The 20,728-nt window shown below is 43.0% G+C and overlaps 1 protein-coding gene and 2 long non-coding RNA genes across 10 annotated transcripts in view; 1 reads left to right on the top strand and 2 right to left on the bottom strand.

Moving 5' to 3' along the window:
- LOC308586714 overlaps positions 1-20,728 on the bottom strand; it is a 150,779-nt gene that overhangs the window by 48,774 nt on the left and 81,277 nt on the right. The window lies entirely within an intron of this gene.
- The window catches only part of LOC308586675 (membrane cofactor protein-like), a 55,929-nt gene continuing 36,086 nt past the window's right edge, over positions 886-20,728 (top strand). Inside the window, exons 1-12 of one of the 8 annotated variants that reach the window (XM_081193532.1) lie at positions 886-1,302; positions 2,674-2,862; positions 6,029-6,125; positions 7,614-7,699; positions 9,551-9,748; positions 12,049-12,231; positions 12,961-13,026; positions 13,922-14,047; positions 14,437-14,475; positions 15,936-15,965; positions 17,126-17,201; positions 18,662-19,323. In XM_081193532.1, the coding sequence (XP_081049658.1) occupies positions 1,206-1,302; positions 2,674-2,862; positions 6,029-6,125; positions 7,614-7,699; positions 9,551-9,748; positions 12,049-12,231; positions 12,961-13,026; positions 13,922-14,047; positions 14,437-14,475; positions 15,936-15,965; positions 17,126-17,201; positions 18,662-18,770 (1,296 nt within the window). In that variant the 5' untranslated portion in view covers positions 886-1,205 and the 3' untranslated portion in view covers positions 18,771-19,323. Of the gene's footprint in view, positions 1,303-1,678; positions 1,867-2,673; positions 2,863-6,028; positions 6,126-7,613; positions 7,700-9,550; positions 9,749-12,048; positions 12,232-12,960; positions 13,027-13,921; positions 14,048-14,436; positions 14,489-15,935; positions 15,966-17,125; positions 17,202-18,661; positions 19,324-20,728 lie in introns of those variants that run through there. The other 7 variants (XM_081193528.1, XM_081193535.1, XM_081193537.1 and 4 more) reach the window with 7 other exon arrangements.
- LOC308586713 lies at positions 13,032-20,704 on the bottom strand. Its single transcript, XR_014008036.1, has 2 exons — positions 20,621-20,704; positions 13,032-13,654 (listed from the first exon to the last, which is right to left on the bottom strand). It is a non-coding gene; the product is annotated as an uncharacterized lncRNA (long non-coding RNA).

The raw sequence follows: 20,728 nt of genomic DNA, 5'->3' as shown, positions 1-20,728 counted from the left end.
CCGGAAAGGCAATATGACGTGTCTAAGTAGTATGTAACTACACTGCAGAATATAAGACAGAAAAGGGGTCCTGTGATGGAAAAAAAAGATGTCCAAGCCCCAGGGCCAGATTTAGGCTTGATGAGGCCCTCATCTACTGAAGGTAATGGGGCTCTTTATATGTCCAGCTGTCTTTTGTCAAGAACAAATTGTCACTTTTGTGTGTGTGTTGAATATATGCTATATGGTAATTTATGGACCTAATAGGTATCTAAAGCCATTTTTTATTTGCGCATAACAAATAGGAGCCTACGCAACACAAAACACTGTTGCTGTATGTAGGTTTTATTTTATTGTTTTTATCTCATATTTTGGAAATGTACATCCAGGTTTTTTTTTCTTTAATTTTTTGGGGGGCCCCAAGAGAGTGAGGCCCTAAGCTATAGCTTGCTTACCTTATACGTAAATCCGGCACTGCCAAACCCTAGTATTTTTGTATGGAACTAAGCATTGGTCCTGGGTGCCTGAGCATCCAAAAAATTCCCCATGAAGGGGCCGGGGATCCACGAATTTTGGCGCCAGGGCCATTCACGCTGCATGGCACCCACGGCCCCTGGCACCCAGGTTGCCGGGCCATGTTGGCACTCCTGCAACTAAGGCTGCCATTCCATGTTCGCCTACTGTGGAGCGAATTCAGCGATCCATCGCATTCCCTGAGCACATCCAGGACGCCAGAGCGCAAGGCAAGTTGGTTGTTGCAACTGCTAGGAGAGCTCCTGTGAGCAACTTGCTCTGATGAGGGCTAGAATTTTAAGTGGAGAACCGTCGGTCAGCGCTGCTCCTCCCCACACCACCCGCGGGTGACCGCGTCCCAGCGGGGGCTCGCGATCTCTTCCCCCGCGCGATACCGAGCGCACCACGCGGCTCTTCTACCTACGTTTCCCACCAGCCAATCCCGAACGCGCGCCTTTGCCGCCGCCTCCAACCGGCATGCGCGCGGCTCTGGGGCGGTAAGGCCGGGAACCGATAACGGCGGAGACGGCTCCCTCTCTTCGCCCTCCTCCTAGAGTACCTTACCTGAAACCACGCTGGTGCTCACGCCCCTTGGCTGAAAAAAGCGCCGCCGCTCCCTTCCCCTCGAGTTGCTTCCCGGGCCCGCCACGTCGCCTTGCCTTTCCGTGGTGGTGCTTTCTGTTTTTCTGACTCTGGGTTCTCCTTGTTGTGCGATGGCGCCTCTTACAAGTTACTCCAGCGGGCCTTTGTTGTTGGCGTCGCCGCTGATGCTGTTACTGCTGCTGTTTCTCTCGTTTTCCAGAGTTCGAGGTGGGGTGGGGTGTGAGGTAGGGTGAGGGGGTTCAATGCATTTCGGTAGTACCCCGCCTTGTTCAGACTGTTGGCATATCTGCCAGATGAGCTGCCGGCCTCTTGTGTTGTTTTGGAAAGCTAAGGGCAAGAAAGCCACTTTCTGTGTATGGACTGAGAGGCCAGTTACTTCAAAACCTGTAAATTTCTCTAAAAGTTAAGGGTGTCCTTTTCTTGTTGCCTTCAAAACTTCATAAAACAGCAAACTGTCAAACGCTGAGGGTAAATGTGGTTGTTGCATATAACCTATCTTCAGATAAGAGGATTATACTTTAATTTTTGGGAAACTGAAGGTCATGGAATGGCAATAATAAATAGTTGTTGGGGCCAACCAAAAGGTTACCGGCAAGGTTTCCAATGAGCTAGGATATTTGTTGGGGATGTGCCATGAATGCAACCCAGATTGGAGGAAGACAACATGGACTTCGTATGAATCTGCAAAATTATTTATTAGTTTCATCTACTCAAGATCCCTCAAGAATACAACACATTCACACAGGCTCTGCAGGGATATAATTATAAAAGGTAGTTGCTCTAACTAGATGGCCAGTCTGCTCACACAAAGGAATGGATAGAGCTGGCCAATGATGGAAGATTCACATTGCTCCTTGGCCTTCTGAGCTTTTTGCCCCCAAATGGCCCTATGATTTTTATACTTTAAGAATATTGCCTCTTGGTAACTGGCCCGTTCGGGAAGGGGTACCTTTACCTTTACCTTAACATGCCATATTGGTTCATCTTCCAGCCTTACTTTAAGTAAATAGACATAACTGTCCTAAAATATGGTATTATTCCAAGGAAAGTTCGGCAGTGTCATCTTTCTGGGAATGCTCCTTAATCTGCTATTTTAAGTCCTGTTTATTTAAAATAGCCACCATTAATTGGACCTGTTCCCTCTTTGCATCCTTTGCACAGAGCTCCCTCTGTCTCCTGTTAGTCATTAGATGGTGGTAGCAGGTGTGCCACCCATATGGTTCTCACAAGTCTGTTTAGATGAAAAGGCAACCACTTGCGGTATTTTCCATGTGAGTAGCAGGTGGTAAATAAGGCTTCCATCTGAACCTCACTTACCTACAAGCAAGCCCTTTAAAATTCGAGAGAGCTTACATCTGGTGAGACATAGTTATGATTACTCTATAAGTCTTAATGGTACTAGTCTTCTTCCAGCTGTCCTCTGCACATGAACTCCCAGAATCAATTGGAACATGGTCCTATAGATCCCAGTAGAGGAAAATGTCATAAAGATTTATGAATTATCCAGAGTTCTGCACTACAGTGAACCTTGTTTTCTCTCCCATAGCTTCAGAACTTCCTCTGAATTTTTATTTCCAGGTGATTGCGCCCATCTGCATGTAACCAATGCTAGCCTAAGGGCTGGGAGTCCAAGAGACAGCTATCCTACTGGGACTGTTTTGCAGTACCGTTGTATCCCAGGTTATGAGCCTATTCCTGGACAGACTCTTTCTATTACATGTCTTGACACTTCAAAATGGTCAATAGAAAATCCTAGGTTTTGTCAAGGTAAGTTTCACTTAATTTTCTGAATATCTAAAACTGTTGAACAGCCACCTTAGATCAGACCAGTTATGTCAGTAACTTGCTTATGAACTGGAGGAGGTCCAAACATTGCAGAAAGTTAGGAAATAATAAAGGAGGCTTTTCTTTTGTAGAACATTGGAGACTTAAATCAGGGAAATGGAATATTCTGAGCATCACTCCTCCTAATGATGAACTCAAGTGGTGAATGCCCTTGGGTCTGTAGATACAAGGTGCTTCTAAGAAACAAGAAAGAGCAATAGCATGCTTGAATGAACCCCAAAGTTTGCAGAAGTACCAGATATTTAAAAGGGAACTAAGGGGGCAAAAACAGCCCAGTGAAGCTTTGCTGCCTTAAACCTTAGGCAGGAGCTCCAGCTGGTCTTGCTGCACCCCCACACACAGGCATGACGTGGCAGCTCCCATAAGCTCTTGGGCAAGAGTGGCATCCAGCACACTTCCCTGTGCCTCTGAGCCTTCAGACTTCTTCCTGGCTCCAAGCAGAGTATCGCAGCAGTGGTGTGTGCCTTGTGTAGGTGCAATAAATCACAGTACATACGCAAGCTTCTTTCTAATCTTAAGAGGCTTTAATGAACAGCATAGCTGGGAGATCGAGCAGCCATTCTCCTGGTTCATCAGCCAAGCCACACCTTGGTAGGCTAGACAATACACAGAACTGTTTAACCCTGTAAGTTCTGATTCTCCTCACAGAACATAGCTGATGGGCTGTCCTTCCTGGGAGGTTTTTAAGCAGAGGTTGGATGGCCATCTGTCATGTATGATATAGTTGAGATTCCTGCATTTTAGGGTATTGGACTTGATGGCCCTTAAGTCACACTATACACTATAATATTGTGAAGGTGAGAGGTACCAACACTGTCACCTCTTCTCCAAAAGTAGGTGAGGAGGATGTATTGGAGGTCTCACCTTAAATGATGACTAGAAGCTGCCCCAGCCTGATTTTTCTCCACCATGGCAGATGACTAGTATGCTTACAAAACTACTGTACTTAAAAGTATAACTGTCTTAAAATTATTTGAACAAATATACCTTTGTTTTACCTATTGTCACAAATACAGGGGTGTGGGAGTACTATTACAACTTTATAGTAAACAAAATAGAGTTTTTCATTATCTCAGATGTCAACTTTTTGATACTGGATAGTGTCAGCAGCAACAGTCCAAAAACTTTGAACATCTATATGCCAGAGGCAACAAAGAAATAAGTGTACATAAAGCAAGAAATGGTCTCTCAACTGCTTTCAACTCATGAAGGAAAAAAGAAAGAACACTTAACGTCTGCATTATTATTGTTCACATTATTGTGAACCACCAGTAAAACTGGATATTGAATTATCCTTTAATGAATATAGTATTTCCAAGGACACTTTCAGACTGTCTCTATATTGTAGGAGGGATTCAATTAAATACCAACAAATTCAGGTAGCACAGTTGACATGTATTTGGTTCTCTAGTGCAGTGTTTCCCAACCACTGTTCCACGGCACACTAGTGTGCCGCGAGATGTTGCCTGGTGTGCCGCGGGAAAAATTTAAAAATTCGAAAGATTTTTTTTTTTAAAGTCAAATTTTCGATTGGGGCGCCGTCAGTAGATGACCCCTGGGGTTCCCTCCCTCCCTCCCACTCTGCGCCTCCCTCCTCCTCCTCCTCCGGGGAGGCCCTTCCTGGCTCTCGGCCAAGGCTTGGCGGCTGCCACTCACTCACTCGCTCGCCCACCCGTCCCTCCATCCCTGCACCCGGCCTCTCCCCCTCCGTCCCCGGCGCGGGGGCTGCCGGGATCCGTAGTCCCCTTGCCCTTGGGCTCCGCACCCGCGTGGGGTGCGCAAACTACGTTTCCCAGCGTGGCCTGGTGGGCCGGGCGTTTTGTTTGAAGCGCTCTTCTCCCGGCCATGGAATGAGCGCAGCGGCGGCGGCCGGGCAGGCAGGGGCTCTTCCGCGCAAACCCCGCGCAGCCTGCCTGTGCCCCCGCGGAGATCGGGCGGCAGGATGGAGCCCGGGGATCCCCGCGGAGGTGGAGGCTGCCCCCCCAGGTAGGGCTGCGTCGGGGGGGGTGTTTATTTTTGCAATGCTGCATCCGCGCCGGAGGGGACGCATCGGACCGCGGGGAGACCCCTTGGCGGGCGTGCAAGGCAATGCATGCGTGCAGGCGTTGCATGGAGTGCAGTGCAATGCAATGGCAACGCGCGCCCTGCATGCATGCATGCAACTTCCACCGGCGCTCTGGACTTGGCAGGTGAGGGGGGTCCCCAGTGGGCGGCAGAGAGAGCCGGGATGGCGAAGGGGAGCTGGGGGGGAGCAGCGCTGCTCCCCGAGCCGAGCCCGGGGGGAAACTTCGGCGTTGTTGCGCCGGGTGTTGGAAGCGGAGGCTGGCGGGGGCCCCTCAACTGCAAAACCTGGTCGCCTCTTATATATTTCGTGCATTGCATTCATCGCCCACTTTCTCCTCCAAGGAGCTCCCGGGGGCGTGCGTGGTTCTCCCCATGTTATCCTCGCAACAACAGCCCTGCGAGGTGGGTCAGGCGAGTGGCCCAAGGGAGCACCCAGGGATTGTCCTGGCCAGGTGGGGTGATTTGAACCCTGCTCTCTGCCCGGTCTTCGTCCTCATTTAGCCCCCACATGTGCATGACTGTGCATGACTGAGGTTTTCCCCCCTCGTCTTGGCTATGGTGTGAGTCTGTGCTGTTAATTAATGGGGTTCTGCCTTCGGAGAAGATGAGCCAGCCCTCAAGGAGGTGATTATGTAGTTTGCTAGCAATTCATGTCCCTCCCGGTGTGACGCTGCGCGCTGACGTCACGGGGCTGTAATGGTGGTGTGCCTCGAGATTTTTTTCATGAAACAAGTGTGCCTTTGCCCAAAAAAGGTTGGGAAACACTGCTCTAGTGCACCAAATCTGATTTTAAAAAAAAGAAAATGGACATTTTGCAGTAAAGAATGTGACAGGGAATTGCACTGGAGATACCGAGATAATTTTTTTGATACAATGTCGTATAACCTCTCCCCAAACAAATCAGGATGACTGCTCAAACAGATCATCCGGAAGTGGCCTTGGTGTCTGTAGTGTACCCTTTTTATTTTATTTTTAAAGAAATCAAGGCTGCGTGTGCTAATGCTTGTTTTGATTTTCCTGTTAGGAAGGCGATGTCCTGCTATAAATTTAGAGAATGGCAGAATAGTGAAATCAAGAGACTTGCGGCTAGGTGATGAAATAACTCTAGGCTGTAATGAGGGGTGAGTTATAGGTTGCCTTGTACCTACGTTGCTTTGTTTAGAACTCCTGGGAGGGGCTCGTGACAGACATATATTAATTGTTAAAATATTAGGCTAGATTTTTGACATTAATTCTTATCTAGTTGTGTTGTTATTATACTCCAAATAAATTAATAAACACAAATGAGCAGCACCTAAGAACAGGTCTACCATTTCTGGTTGATTTGGTAACTGAGCAACAGCAACCTTTGGCTTCTGAGAAATGTGTATTCAGGTCTTTCATTTGGTTATTTCTCAGTGTGTAGAACTGTCTTTCAATGCTGGCATCTGGATGTGTTTCCACTCACTGATGAAATCCCCGGTTCTTTCCCTGGCTCCTTTTACTCCTTGCAGCCCTTAATTAAGTGCACTGCTGCTTCAAGCAAGTTCACTGTTCTCTGTTCATTTCTCTAAAAATAAAATAAAATAAATATGCTAGAATAACTATATTAGAGGGTTTTCATATGCCCCTCTAACTTCCCGTTCTCTCCAGCAAAATAGACATCATAATATTTTGCAGAGTTCATGTGATCCACACTTTCTCAACCACAGCTCTGCCCCCTATGATATGGTGTGATAATCATGGATTTTATCTACAATTGTGTTCTACAATCCCTTCTCTCCAGCAAAGTAGACACAATAATATTTTGTGTAATCCACACTCTCTCAGCCAGACACCCTGCGATCTGGTGTAATAATAGTGGATTTTGTTTATAATCGCTTTGGGAAAGTAATTTTCTTAATGGCAATAAACTCAAGTGGGGTGGGATAGCATTTTAATGACATAAGGTCTGTTGGGAAGATAATGAATTCCTGCCTTTACTGCTCCCTTTTGTTTTTGAGGTCACACACTACTCCCCCATCATAGCTGAATGTCAATCCTGGATTGGATACTTGAATTGTGTTTCAAGTACTTCACCTTGAATTGAGGAAGTCCACTATGATGAAATTTGAAAGCCTAGGTTGCTGCTTACAAAGGCACTATGTCCAAGCTACTGGCATTTTTATGTTGGTATCACTTTTTCTGGGCACTCTTTAACAAAGAGATAATTCCTGTATCTGGAATTAAATTAAATTGCTAGCTTGTCTCAACCTTGACTGAGAGCACCCAGAGAAAGGGCTTTTTCAGTTGCCCCACCTTTAGAATCCTCTCCTCAGGAAGTTTCCCCTGGTCTCATTTTCACATTGTTTTAGCAGCAAGTGAAGACCGCTTTACCAGGTCTCATTCAGTGTTGTTTGAACTGGCTTCAATCCTACTGTTATTATATTCTTGCTGCTGTGTTGTTTGTAACTGCTTTTGAACTGGTGGTGGTTGATTTTATTTTTTTCTGTTTATGTCAACTAGCGCAGTGGTGACTCTGTAGAATGGGATATAGTCTAAATAAAGCAAGTGTACTAGATAAGAAATATGCTCTATCCGCACACTTTATGTCCCGTGCATTAAAATACAAGATTTGTCTTTCTCTTTAGGTACAGAATGGTAGGCAGAAATACTCTTCGATGTATCCTTATAAACAACAACGTTAATTGGAATAGAGACCTTCCACTTTGCCAACGTAAGATGAGCTAGTTTGAATTTATTATGTGTGAGCTCAATGTGTTACTGTGTTACTTTGTTTATTGCAAAAGTGTAACCAATATACAGAGTTCAAGATATTTTCTGATCATGTACCATATACACACCGTCATGGTTGTTGCCAACTAGCTGACTTCACCTACAGCTTTCCCCAGAGCAGGAAATTGGTGTTCTGAAATAACCCATTTGTTTGCAAAATCACACATAAATGGGAACTGATGGAATTGGTATTAGATCAAGGAGAAGTCGTGTGCATAAGGAATTGCTGAAGTCATTCAAATCATTGCCATTCCCTACAAATGGATATATTGTTAATCTGGAACCCTACAGAGCCTGTCCATTAAGCCACTTTTCAACGTTTCTTGGAACAGAAACGATTTCTTCCGTTTAATTTAGCATTTAAGTTTTAGTGGAAGCATCTTTGCTTCATTGTTCTTATTCAGACAAGAGAATCTAAGGGAGTAAAGCAGTGCAAATAGAATGTGTGCATTGCACTAATCCCACATTGTGCTCACTGAACCACTGGTGAAAGGGGTTAGTTTGGGGAGCACCAGAAGGTCATCATCTCTGTGGTTTTTCATATGGGAGCAGGGGGGAGTATCATGTATACCACCTTGAACTCATTGGAGGAAAGGTGAGACAAAAATATAATATGAAATGAAATGAATTAAAAAATTAAAAATTAATTTGGCTACAGCAGATTCCATAATGCTTCAACATTTTTTACCTATTTTTTTGGACTCACCTTTTGGCCTGAGTGCTTAACACTTAACCATGGCCTCTGAGGAGCCTGAATTTGAATCATCCATTGCTTGCCCTATATAACTTGTGGGGACTTACCGGTACATACTCTTGGAATTAGAGTTTCACCTGTGGGTGGATTGGGGAGCAATTGGGTCAGATCCCCCTGAATTACTGGAAACCTCCTGGAACATCATTTGCCTTTTCATCTAAAGCAGTCTCTTCTGGGCCTCTCTACATACCTTTCAAGTGGTTTTCTGCATGCGGAGGTTCTCTCCCCGCTCCCAGTGGTTTTCAGGGGTTCATCCTTTATTACATCATTTAAAAATACTTTTTATTAATTAAAAAAACTATGGAATTCAGCAAATTTATTTGACCTACAAGCAAATATGGTTGATAAAGTGACTTAGGGCATTCACATACTCTCATTGCTTTCCCTTGGTATAATAGGGTCCTTGTTTTTGTAACCTTTCCTTGTCTGACCATTCTGTCTATGGTATATACAGTTTTAGTCACTTCCTTTCATGCATTCACATACCTGTGGTTTATCTATTTTGGTTTTATGTCATGTATGAATTTGTTCGAGAGCAATATGAAATTGTATATGGACTATGTATATTGTCATTAAATCCCATTTGATACCCTGCATTTTGGGGTCAGCCTTTATTATTTTTCTGTGCACAGCTGTGACGGCAGCCCTGTCTCCATAGGCATGCATGAGGGGAAATAAAGGCTAATAGTAAGGAAGCTGAGGCCACAGCCCCCGCCCCCGAGCATTCCTTGCTCTGAAGGTGGCACTGGGGCTTTGACAGCTCCCTCTGTGAAGCTTCAAGGCTAGCTTGCTTCACAGAAGATCTAGTTTGCTTTTGAGGAGGTTGCAATACCTACACACCTAATACCTAAAGTCCACTTTAGTTCAGTGTTTGGGTGACAGCTAAAATGGATGCTCAGGCCTTGAATTATGAGAAGATTACTTCATAAAGTGGAACATCTTTTCCATGAAAATAACTGTAGTCCAAATGCAATGCTAACAGAGATGCTTTTACAGTTGTCGTCCTACTGAACAGTTAATGTTGCTTTTGATCCCCAGGAATCCCCTGTTTCCCCCCTCCTAAGATTGACAATGGTCAACACAGTGAGTCAATCGATGGACATTATGACTATGGCACAACAGTGACGTACACTTGTAATGCTTATTACTCACTTATTGGAAGCCGTACTATTACATGTTTAGTGGCTGCTGATGGTATAAACGGAGAGTGGCGTCCAGCTGCACCTGAATGTAAAGGTGATGGAAACTAATGTTTGGTACCTTTCCTGTACTATGTTAATGTCCTTTGTGAACAGTGGCAGGAAAAAGTAAATCCTTCTTGGAATTTGCTAACTTTGCAGTCTGCTAAACACTGTGCTGCTGCTGTTCAGCCTGTGAGGTTTTCAGTGGGATTGCAAGTGATTCAGTGTGGGAGATGCCCACACTGCACTCCCCCCTCAATGAGTTGCTTGTTTTAACCTGAGTCATTTTCAGAGGAGCTTATGGTCTGGTCCAATTAAAATAATCACTATTATGTCCCACTGAGAACAAAGGAACCTAGATTTGGTTGTGAGCTATGTATTTGATTAATTTCATTTGGACTTAATCATTGCCTTTAGGTTGTTTTGCTCAGGGTGCTAGGAAGAATAAAAACAATATAAATATAATGTTTCCTGCAACAAATGGAGGAGTATTAAGTAGTAATTGTTATCCTTTATAGTTTTAGATTTGTTTGGCTTTCTACATTCTAAGAGCTATCTGCGCAGGAATTTTGATAATGCCTGTCTCTGAAGTAGTTTATAGACCTGTAGAAATTTAGTTGGATTGAAATTATATATTTTAATCGGCTTAATTAGTTATTTGAAGTCACCAGAAGTGTGTCCACCTATCCATAAAATAAAATAAATCCCAAACAGGTGTGCTAAGAATTTACTTCCAAACCACCCCTTAATGGTTCATGCCTAGGTGAAGAAATAACACCTTAAAGGAAAATGCAACCAAGAGAGCTATACAAGCTCAGCATCTGGTAGGGACCCAGTTTATTAGAGGAACCATTGCAGTAGGGAAGCCTCTCTAAACCAGAACCACCAGTTAGGAGAACTGCTTCAAAGGCACATTCTACCAAAGCTTGTACAAGATTTTCCAAACACAATACATTATTAGCCAATAACACTCATACATAAAGAGAGGTCACAGGTCTTGCTCCTCTATATTATCTTTCATTCATTATCTTGAGTACCCCCATACTCTGGAGCCTCAGGAATCATATTTCATCCACTTATCGTCCATCTTCCATGACAACCAGACCATTAAAATGTCCTTAACATACTATTCCTGTAGCTTCCCATGTTTTGGAAGACTCAAGGTAAGAGCAGCCTATATTCTAAACATCCTAAACATTTGTGCTGATAAACTATGCAAACAATTTTTGAGAGAGAAATATATAGGAAATTTGTAGTTCAGAGGTTCACATAAGGTATCAAGAATACAGGAATTGAACCATTCATTGATACATAGCTTTTACATAGAGAATAAATGCAAAATAAACATACAGTGGTACCTTGGTTCTCAAACTTAATCCGTTCTGGAAGTCTGTTCCAAAACCAAGGCACACTTTCCCATAGAAAGTAATGCAAAATGGATTAATCCGTTCCAGACTTTTAAAAACAACCCCTAAAACAGCAATTTAACATGAATTTTACTATCTAACAAATCCATTGATCCATAAAATGAAAGCAATAATCAACGTACTGTACTATAAAATAAATTAGGCAGTACAGTGGTACCTCGGGTTACATACGCTTCAGGTTACAGACTCCGCTAACCCAGAAATAGTGCTTCAGGTTAAGACCTTTGCTTCAGGATGAGAACAGAAATCGTGCTCTGGCGGAAGCGGGAGGCCCCATTAGCTAAAGTGGTGCTTCAGGTTAAGAACAGTTTCAAGTTAAGTACGGACCTCCGGAACGAATTAAGTACTTAACCTGAGGTACCACTGTATTGTAGATGATTTAAAAAAATGTTTTTTAAAAAAATTCTTACCTGCACTGATGATAGTCATTGTTTGGATGGGGGGGGGGGTTATCCATTTCCACAGTCACACAATCAATTAGTAGCTAAACTGGGTTCCACACAATCACAAAAACAAATTAACCGAAAAAGCCACAACAAAAACACAAAATAAATAGCAAAAACAAAAGCGCCTAATTTAATCCGTTTTGGAAGTCCATTTGACTGGTTCGCATAGAACACTAGCCCATGATACAACAAACCACAAGTAAAATTCAAATTTTTCCACAGACAAATAAGCAAACCTTTGTTTTGTTTTCCGGGCGCTCTTCCTTCCTATCTTTGCAGTTTGGCAACTGTCTGAGGTGGGATGGCTAAACAAGCCACGGTTAAGAAAAGGGTGCTGGGTGCACCTGTAATGCAAATCCACAATTTAAATTTTATATGCTAACATCAGACTGTAGTTTATTGGCAATAGTTACGTCCTTGTGCAAGCTTTAGCAAGCCATAGTTTAAATAACAAGTATATTTCTAAATGCTGTTCTTTTCAGTGGTCGTATGTCGTAGACCTGACATAAAAAATGGAAGAATAACAACTGCGTATAAGCCTGCGTACACCTATGGAGATCGTATAATATCTGCATGTAATCATGGATACACTCTGGTGGGGAATGACAGTAGTGTATGTGGGGCTAACAATGCCTGGCAACCTCCTATTCCAACATGTGTTAGGCGTAAGTATCTTCCTACACTTAAATGGGTTCCTTGGGAAGAATCACAGGGTATAAATTCAATAAATAAATGTCCATAGAAAACGGGAGATACGTAGCCGCTCCAGCAACATATCTCTATTTCCTCACATCCAGAAACGCAAGAAGGGCTTTTACTCTTGCTAGAAGCTCGGTCTTGCCCTCACCAGTTCTGGAAGGCTTCTATAGAAGAATCCTGTACGCACAGAGACTTTGCACCTGCCCATTAGGGGAAATAGGAAGCCCTGAACATATATTTTTTTAGATGTCCTTTTTATGTTGAGATCTGTAGAGCAGGCTCGCCGATCTTTCAGACAAGTCTAAACTTAATTCTCTCCTCTTAGGCAAAGATCACAAGACAACCTGGCTGGTAGCCAGATTCTGTGCCCAGATTTGTAGGCACAGATCATCCTCTAGAATAAAATAGCTCACTAGGGAAATGCTGAAGTTGCCCTTTGGGTCACTTTTTTATGGTAGCCCAAATCTCAGTTGTATGGGTGTATGTATATATCTCAATTTTAACTCATGAGTTATTGCTGCAATCTGCTCCGATTGTATATTTTATCTTTATGAACACTGTTTTTATTGTGTTATGTTACGGGAGCTGGTCTTTGACTGTAATAAAATCTAATCCAATAAATAAATGTCAGAGCTATTGTGTTGCACTTTAAAGCAGATCATCCTTATTTCTTTGCCCCCTCTCTTTTCTGCTAGAATCCACCACCACTGTTGCCACCATCCGTCCAAGTGGAAGTACCAAAAAAACAACTTCTAGCAGACGTGAGTTAGAAAAATGTGATTTAAATATGAGATATTAAAGTCAGGATTATCTTACTCCATGTATGCTAATAGGATATATAAGATTTCATAATTAAACCTCTTGGTGGCAGCATGGGTGGGGCTCTGTTGTTTTCCTGACTTCTTGGGTCACAGCCACTTACCAAGAAGGGGGAGGAGTGAGGAGAGGGGATTACTGCATCTGGTGGACCTCACACCTCCTCCTCCAGTAACAACCCATGATATTGGTTAGTGATTTTGCCCTTTCACCACCTGCTCCACCTGCCTGGCCAGTGACTCACTCGTTCCTGCTGGGGCCGCCTGCCAACAGGGGGCAGGAAGACCAAGGGGCAGAAGGAGTTTTCTCCTTCATCCCCACCCCCTGCCATATTGACCCACATAAGAAAGCCCAAGTTTTGAAGTGCAATCTTCCTTCTTTTGGTGGTGGCAGCAATGTGGGCATGGCAGTGACTTCTTCCTGGGCCACTTGCTTGCTTTGCTCACTTCACCAGCCTACTCAGACATTTCTCTCTTTTGTTCTGTCCTGTCTTCCGCATCAGTGGTAGCATCAGTAATGGTAATCTTTGACTGCCCACGTGCACTCTGTTACCTGCCCAATGATGGACAAGTACTAGAGGAAAAATGCAGATAAAATGAGATGTTGAAGAAAAGTTGGCCTATAAAAAATTCAAAATATAAGTAACATCAGATTATTATTATTATTTAAAAAAACTATTTTAACTTTCTAAAGCTGATTCCAGAGACTGAGACCATAGAGGACCTGGTGTCCTGAGACCATATGGCACCCTATACGGACCTTTCTGACTCCTAATTTTGAAAGGACACATAAATGCAGAGCAATCAGCACTTGAAAGCTGATATAAATTTCTTTACACAGCTCGTCCAACCACTGGAGGTGGTGGTGGAGGAGGAGGAGGAGGAGATGAAGGAGGAGGAGGAGATGGAGGAGGAGGAGTAGATTATGGAGGAGGAGGAGGAGACGGTGACCTATACCCAGAAAACGGTAAACAATTGCTTTTCACTGTTATGAGTTGATGTGGAGAGTGACCAAGGAGTAAGCTTATGGATAGAACCAGAGTGGAGGAAATGGACCCTTGTCAAGAACTGGGGGGGGCGGGTGCTGTGGTGTTTGTTATTGTAATGATCTGTATTTTTAATAGCTCTCTCTCTCTCTCTCTCTCTCTCTCTCTCTCTCACACACACACACACACACACAGAGAGAATTTAATTGTTTTTACATGACTTTTTAAAGCTGTTACCATTTTATCTATAAGCTGCCTTGACTCCCTGTCTGGGAAAAAAGCATGATATAAATAAATATAAAAATAACAAACCCCCCTTTTGTATAGGACCTACAAACAAACCACTGACAACTCCCCTCTTTTTTTATAGGACCAGGTCCACAGACAACGCTTCCTCCAGACGATATAGGTACAGCGGAAAGGTGGTAGTGACAGCAAATTTATAAGCTTGTTTTTAGATTCGGTATAACACTTCTAATGAGTGTGGTAGCTTTTTAAAAACAGGAAATGGTTTTGAGCTGAGAATGGGAAGTTGCCTTCCACCCAGACAGTTGGTAGCTTGCTAAGTATTGTCAACTCAGACTGGTAGCAAGTCTCCAGGTTTTCAGACAGGGAGCATCCTGGACGCTACCTGGAGATGCTGGGCAGTGAACCTGGGACCTTCCATATATAAATGTTCATTCTTATGTATTTATCTGTGTTGTGACTACCCTTCCTCTGCATTGGGGAGGACTCATTAATCTGATCCGCCCCCCTGAGACTTAATGGAATTTGATGGGTTCTTCTGGGGTATTTTGTAGTAGGCAGCCAACAGTCCTCCTGAGACCTTAATCTCACATTGGAATAGCGGGCTTTCAACATAATTGCCCCTGTATGCCTTCTCTGGCACTGCTGAGCCCACTTTGCTGCCTGGCTTTCTGCGGTACTTGCAGCAGTGAAGCAGGCTGGATGACAACTAGAGTGCAGGAGATGTAAGGCTCCATATGAAGTTAACCATTCACATGTTGGAGTGTATGGCAGTGAAAGCTACAAAGGCTTATTTTCCTGTCTTGTTATTGGCATGTACAGCCCTGAACAACTTGGAACCAGGGAACACCTTACCTTGTATACTGCTGCCAGGACACTTTGACCCTCAGGAGATACACTCTCAGTAGTGCCATGTTCTGCTGAGGTTCATCTTATGTCTAATAAGACCAGGGGCTTTAGTGTGGCAGCACCTGCCCTTTGGATTACGCTTCAAGTGAACATCAGGCAGCCGTCTTGTCATTTAGGCAGCTGCTTAAAGCTTGCCTATTCACTCAGCCTTTCCTTGGAAGGTGATTCAGCTGTGTTGCTATATTAACTTTGTCTACAGATTTGTGATACATTTTGTATTTGTTTTATGGGTGTAAGACACTTAAAAATACATTTGTATGCTCAGACTTTTTTGACTAAATATTATTCTACTTAAATTCTGTATATATCTCTGACATTGTTTATTGTTTGCTGCTGATTTTATTTTAGTTTGTTTATATTTTAATACCTACTAAAATGTTTAACATGTTTAACATTTTAGTATTGAATTTTATTCTATAAACTGCTTTGGGATGTTTGGAAGGGAAGAGGCTTAAATAAGTAATTAGAATGTGTGTGAATTATTTAAACGTGGGAAACCCATTCCTTGGTTCCAGCGAAATGCCTCTAAATTCAGTCTTCCATTGTGTACTGGAGTGAGTAGATTATTTCCAGTTTTTAGTTGTACTATATTTTATTCAGTGTGTGACACACACAAATGCATACAGGCATAGAAAGAGAGAGAGCACACTACGATCTGCCACAATTACATTGCTTCAAATTTTGGCTCACACTTTTTATTTACTTCTTTTCTAGAATCTGACAACACCGCAACAATTATTATTGGTAAGCAATTACAGAGCAAGTTACTTCGCTGCTATTGTACTTTCATGCCTTGTAGTAATGTGTGTTTCCTTTACCTTTTACTCCAGTTTTGGTTTAAATGTTGAAGACTCCTACTTAGAGAAGATGTTGATTCTTTTTCAAATATGCTTAGGGTGCAAACTTTTCTCCAAGATCTGCTGTTTATTTATTTATTTGGTGAGGCCAGCTCTGCTTCCTCCCCTATCTTTGCTCCTGTAATGTACATAGCTGTCTCTAAATTCAGCACAGACTTCCCCCATGCTGTGACTTTTAATGTTCTTCCACCTGGGTGGGACTGGGGCTTTTCAAAATTCCTCAGGAGTAAGGGTGTCTTGAGCTCAAGCATGCCAACTCCAGGGGGCCTAGTGTTGAGGTGGCTGTGTGTGTGAGACACATCACAGGGCTAATGGCCAGCTCCTTCAGAGTGCTTGGTCTCCTCCGCTGCACGTGCATGACACGCGATACGTGTGACATCACACGCATGCTGGGCCCCCTCAATCTTGGGGGCAACCTGGTGACTCTGCTTCAGCTTCACACATTGCTTGGGTTGGAGAGTTGCTCTTTGATTGTCATTAGGGCCACTAAGTCTGCAGACATCTGTTAGGGGCAGGAAGAACTCGTCGCTGCAATCAATCTCTGAGCACAACTGCACATCTGCCCCAAAAGGAGGTAACTGCAGATGTACAGTGGACTCGCTGCTCAAGGTATATATGTGCCAAGTAACTCATCCACTCGAGTGGCTTTAATGTCCATCGAGCATTACAAGGTAAGAAGAAGAAGAAGAGTTTGGATTTGATATCCCACCTTTCACTCCCTTTAAGGAGTCTCAAAGCGGCTAACATTCTCCTTTCCCTTCCTCCCCCACAACAAACACTCTGTGATGTGAGTGGGGCTGAGAGACTTCAAGAAGTGTGACTAGCCCAAGTTCACCCAGCAGCTGCATGTGGAGGAGCGGAGACGCGAACCCGGTTCCCTAGATTACGTGTCTATCGCTCTTAACCACTACACCACACTGGCTCTCAACAACTTGTCTTGTGACTTCTATTGATACTATTGCTTTTCCTCAACACAAAAATAATTACTTTGTCTTATTAATTGGTACTACAGCATATCACTGGATTTATTTCTTTTTTCCCTTCAAGGATTGGTCCTGGCTATTTTAGTTGTGCCTTGTCTAATTGTTGCATTTTGGAAATACAGATCGTCCATGAAAACAAGGTGAGCCAGCCCAAGAGCAGCTGTCCCTGATTCTCTGTTGCCTTCTTGGTTGCTGAGTGAGCTACCATACGCTTCTTGACTTCACTTTGCCTTCTACTTTGCTCACACTTTCCGCATACATGTGCTGAGTGTTCAGAAAGGGCTTGCACATTTTTTGTTGAACAGTTGCACTAATCTGCTACCACAGAATAAAAGCACAGTAATTTTTCTAGAATGGGTAGTCAGTATTTTATCCAATTTGGTGTTCTGATGTGACAGAAATGGTCTGTCTCTATTTACATCAGCTGTCCATCCTAATACTGACTTCACAATGACTATTCTGGCCCTGAAAATCTTGAAATCTGCTATTAAATAAAGTTATAAAACATTCTGTATTATACTGAGGCCACCAAGGGTACTTGCAGTTTGTGGTTATTACTTTCAGAAATAGTAAGCAGAGGCGGAGCTAGCTGCTCCAGGACCCAGAGTGGCCCGCAGGGGTGGGGCTAGCTGCCCGCGGAGGTGTGCCTGCAGCAGGAAGCGTCCCAGGGGGGTACGCTGGCAGCAGTGCGCGTCCCATGGGGACGATGTCACCCCCCTCAGGGATGACACCAGGGATGGGCTGTACCCACCTTTCTCCGCTGCTGATAGTAAGAAAATGGATTTGTTGAATAGTTCTGTCTAAAGGCAGTAATGTTTTGTTTTGATTTTCCCCCTAGAAGAATCTAGGCCAATGCTACAATCATTCTAAACCAACAATTTGCAGCAATAACTTATTCTGCACATTTCTCTCGCATGGATTTTCTTTCTTTATTTGTATCCAGGGCTTTCCATTTTTGTTGTAGCATTGTATGCATGATTTTACTGTTTAGATATGATGCATATATCTTCCCATCGCTTTGTGAGTGCTAATTAAGCTGTTTCCATAGATTAATACAGAAATTATTTACTCATTATGAATATCCAGTGCAATAATTTCTGTCCCAGGTAGGTTACATGTCTTTTAAGTCTTCTGTGGGATTCAGATTTGATACCAAAGCATGCTGATTGTTTTGTCAAAGGCAAGAGTTCTGTTTTATGCAGAGGCAATAACAACCCCAGTAGAGAAAAGGGCAGGCTCATCTAAGAGGAATCTGTTAGTAGTTACTATTTTCTATAGTTAGTGTGTTAGTCTCCCACTCTTATATCTGTTTTGCTCTAATTCACATCATCTGCTTTACTTCTAATATCCTGCAGTTGCCAACAATCAGTGCATTACTTCTGAAACTTCTGAAATTTATTTTCCTGCCCAAGAAGCAACAGCATGGCTACTGTTTCAGTGTGAAAGTTACTTACAATACTTTTAAAATTTGAATAACATGAAGTGGAATGCAGATGTATTTATGTGTTGCTTTTTTCCTTCCTGACAGGAAGACAAAACAAAATGATATAATGTTTGGAACATAGGTATTAATTTTAAATATTTTATTTTATTTTTACAGAGTACCCGAAGCTCCTTCTAGTCATGCTCAATTTGACAAGTCGGTATCAAAATCTGGATTGGAAGCCAAAGGTTCTCAATTGAACAAGGTTTCTTCAGTAAACCTGTAATCCAGCACCCTTCCAGTTGATCCTAACAGTTCTAATTTTTATAACAGGAAATGAGAATTAAGGGAAGGACTATGTGAAAAGTCAAAGCCTTTTTCATTAAGAACTGGTCATCCAGCTACTTGAAGCATGAAGCAGTACTGGGCCCCAACACAACTCTCATCATTTGGTCTTACTTTTGCATAGAACTGGGTTCCAGCTTCCCTTGAAGAACGTCTCTTTAAGTGCCTTAATCAAATACAGAGCCAAGCAGAACTGATTGTGTATCTACCCTGGCAAGGTGCATTATTATTTCTTCAAACATTGTAAAGATGTCATGGGTTCTGTGTAGGAAATGTGAAATATTACCATTTATTTCCTAGAATCTTGTATATCTCATGAAACGGAGGGGGCAAGTGTAGTTGTTAAAATTTACCAAACTTTTGACTTCCTCAAGACTTTCTCATGCATAATTCTAAAAGCTGCCTTGATTTCCTTACAGGATTTTCAAAAGTGTAAACAACAGTAATATGTGCCTAATATGATATGTGTGTGTGTGTGCGTGTGTGTGTGCGCGCGCCTATATACGCGCGCACACACACGCACACACACACACACACATATATATATATATATATATATAGTCATAGGCAAACAAAAGCTCTGCATCCTTAACCGAAAAATCCAGGAACACTTTTACAACACTTTTACAACACCTTTATTTCAGTGGGTACAAGTTAAGTAAAATAACTCTCCCATTAAAATCAATTAGAGTGAAAAGTGCAGTGCTTCAGATAGCTGAATTAAAGCTTGCTATATTCATGAAGGTATTTTGTTTGTTATACACTGTTTTTTAAAATCTAATTGTGCATCTTTATTTATTTAAATTGATTAAATATGTATAGAGAAGAAAAGTTGTTTATCTTAGAATGCAGGCAAATAAATTGAAATGTTGAATAAAAGACATTAAGTATTATCACTAGCTTTTCTACTCCCAATGTGATTATGCAGTACAGCTTGGGTTGATATAGCTAATGCTACATAGCTGTTTCAAATCGCTTTCTGGCTATGCATAGATACACAATGCAGTGAAGATACAGTGGTACCTCAGGTTACAGACACTTCAGGTTACAGACTCTGCTAACCCATAATTCGTACCTCAGGTTAAGAACTTTGCTTCAGGATGAGAACAGAAATTGTGCGGCGGCGGCAGCAGGAGGCCCCATTAGCTAAAATGGTAACTCAGGTTAAGAACAGTTTCAGGTTAAAAATGGACCTCCAGAACGAATTAAGTTCTTAACCCGAGGTACCACTGTAGATGTTTGTGGGCGGGTATTTAACTTCTCCTTTACAGCACCTAGCCAAGCATTTTGTGCACTCTTTTTTCTTATGCAAAGCCTCACGGGATGGTGCCTTGAACAGAAGTGAGTGTTCTCAGTATCTCAGGTGGGCCCTAGTATCTCAAGTGTTGCTGCTAGGTCGGTGAATGGCAAAACAGCCATCGAGGAGTTGATCTGGGATGAGCATACTGGCCTGCCTTGTGTTACAGAGACCTGGTTGGATGAACTGGCAGGTACGTAACCTCTCAGCTTTGGCCACTAGAATTATCTGTACAGCAGGAGGCAAAATCAGTGCGGTGCGGAAGCAGAGCTGCAACGGTCTATCATGATTGCATCTCCCCTGACCAGGTGCCCTTTTTCCCAGTTTGTTGGGTTTAATTGTATGCATCTGAAGATGGGTGGCTGGGACAAAATAGGGATTCTGCTGCTGTACCCTGGGGCTCACAGTCTCCCTCAGCTAGCCAAGGAGGTCTTGGCGTTGGTGCTAGAGTCCTCCAAGGTTGTGCTAGGGAACTTTCATTCATGCGTAGATACCTCTGTCAGAAGCCCGACTCTGTCCCAAGTAATTTCTGGCCCTACTCATGCATCTGGGCGCACTCTGGACTTGGTATTCTGTGCAGAATTGGATGATGGTGGTCTTAG

The sequence above is a fragment of the Podarcis bocagei genome (assembly GCF_964188305.1).
Source record: "Podarcis bocagei genome assembly, chromosome: 5".
Taxonomy (NCBI): domain Eukaryota; kingdom Metazoa; phylum Chordata; class Lepidosauria; order Squamata; family Lacertidae; genus Podarcis; species Podarcis bocagei.
Note: the sequence above shows the minus strand (reverse complement) of the source record. Positions and strands in the feature narration are given on the sequence as shown.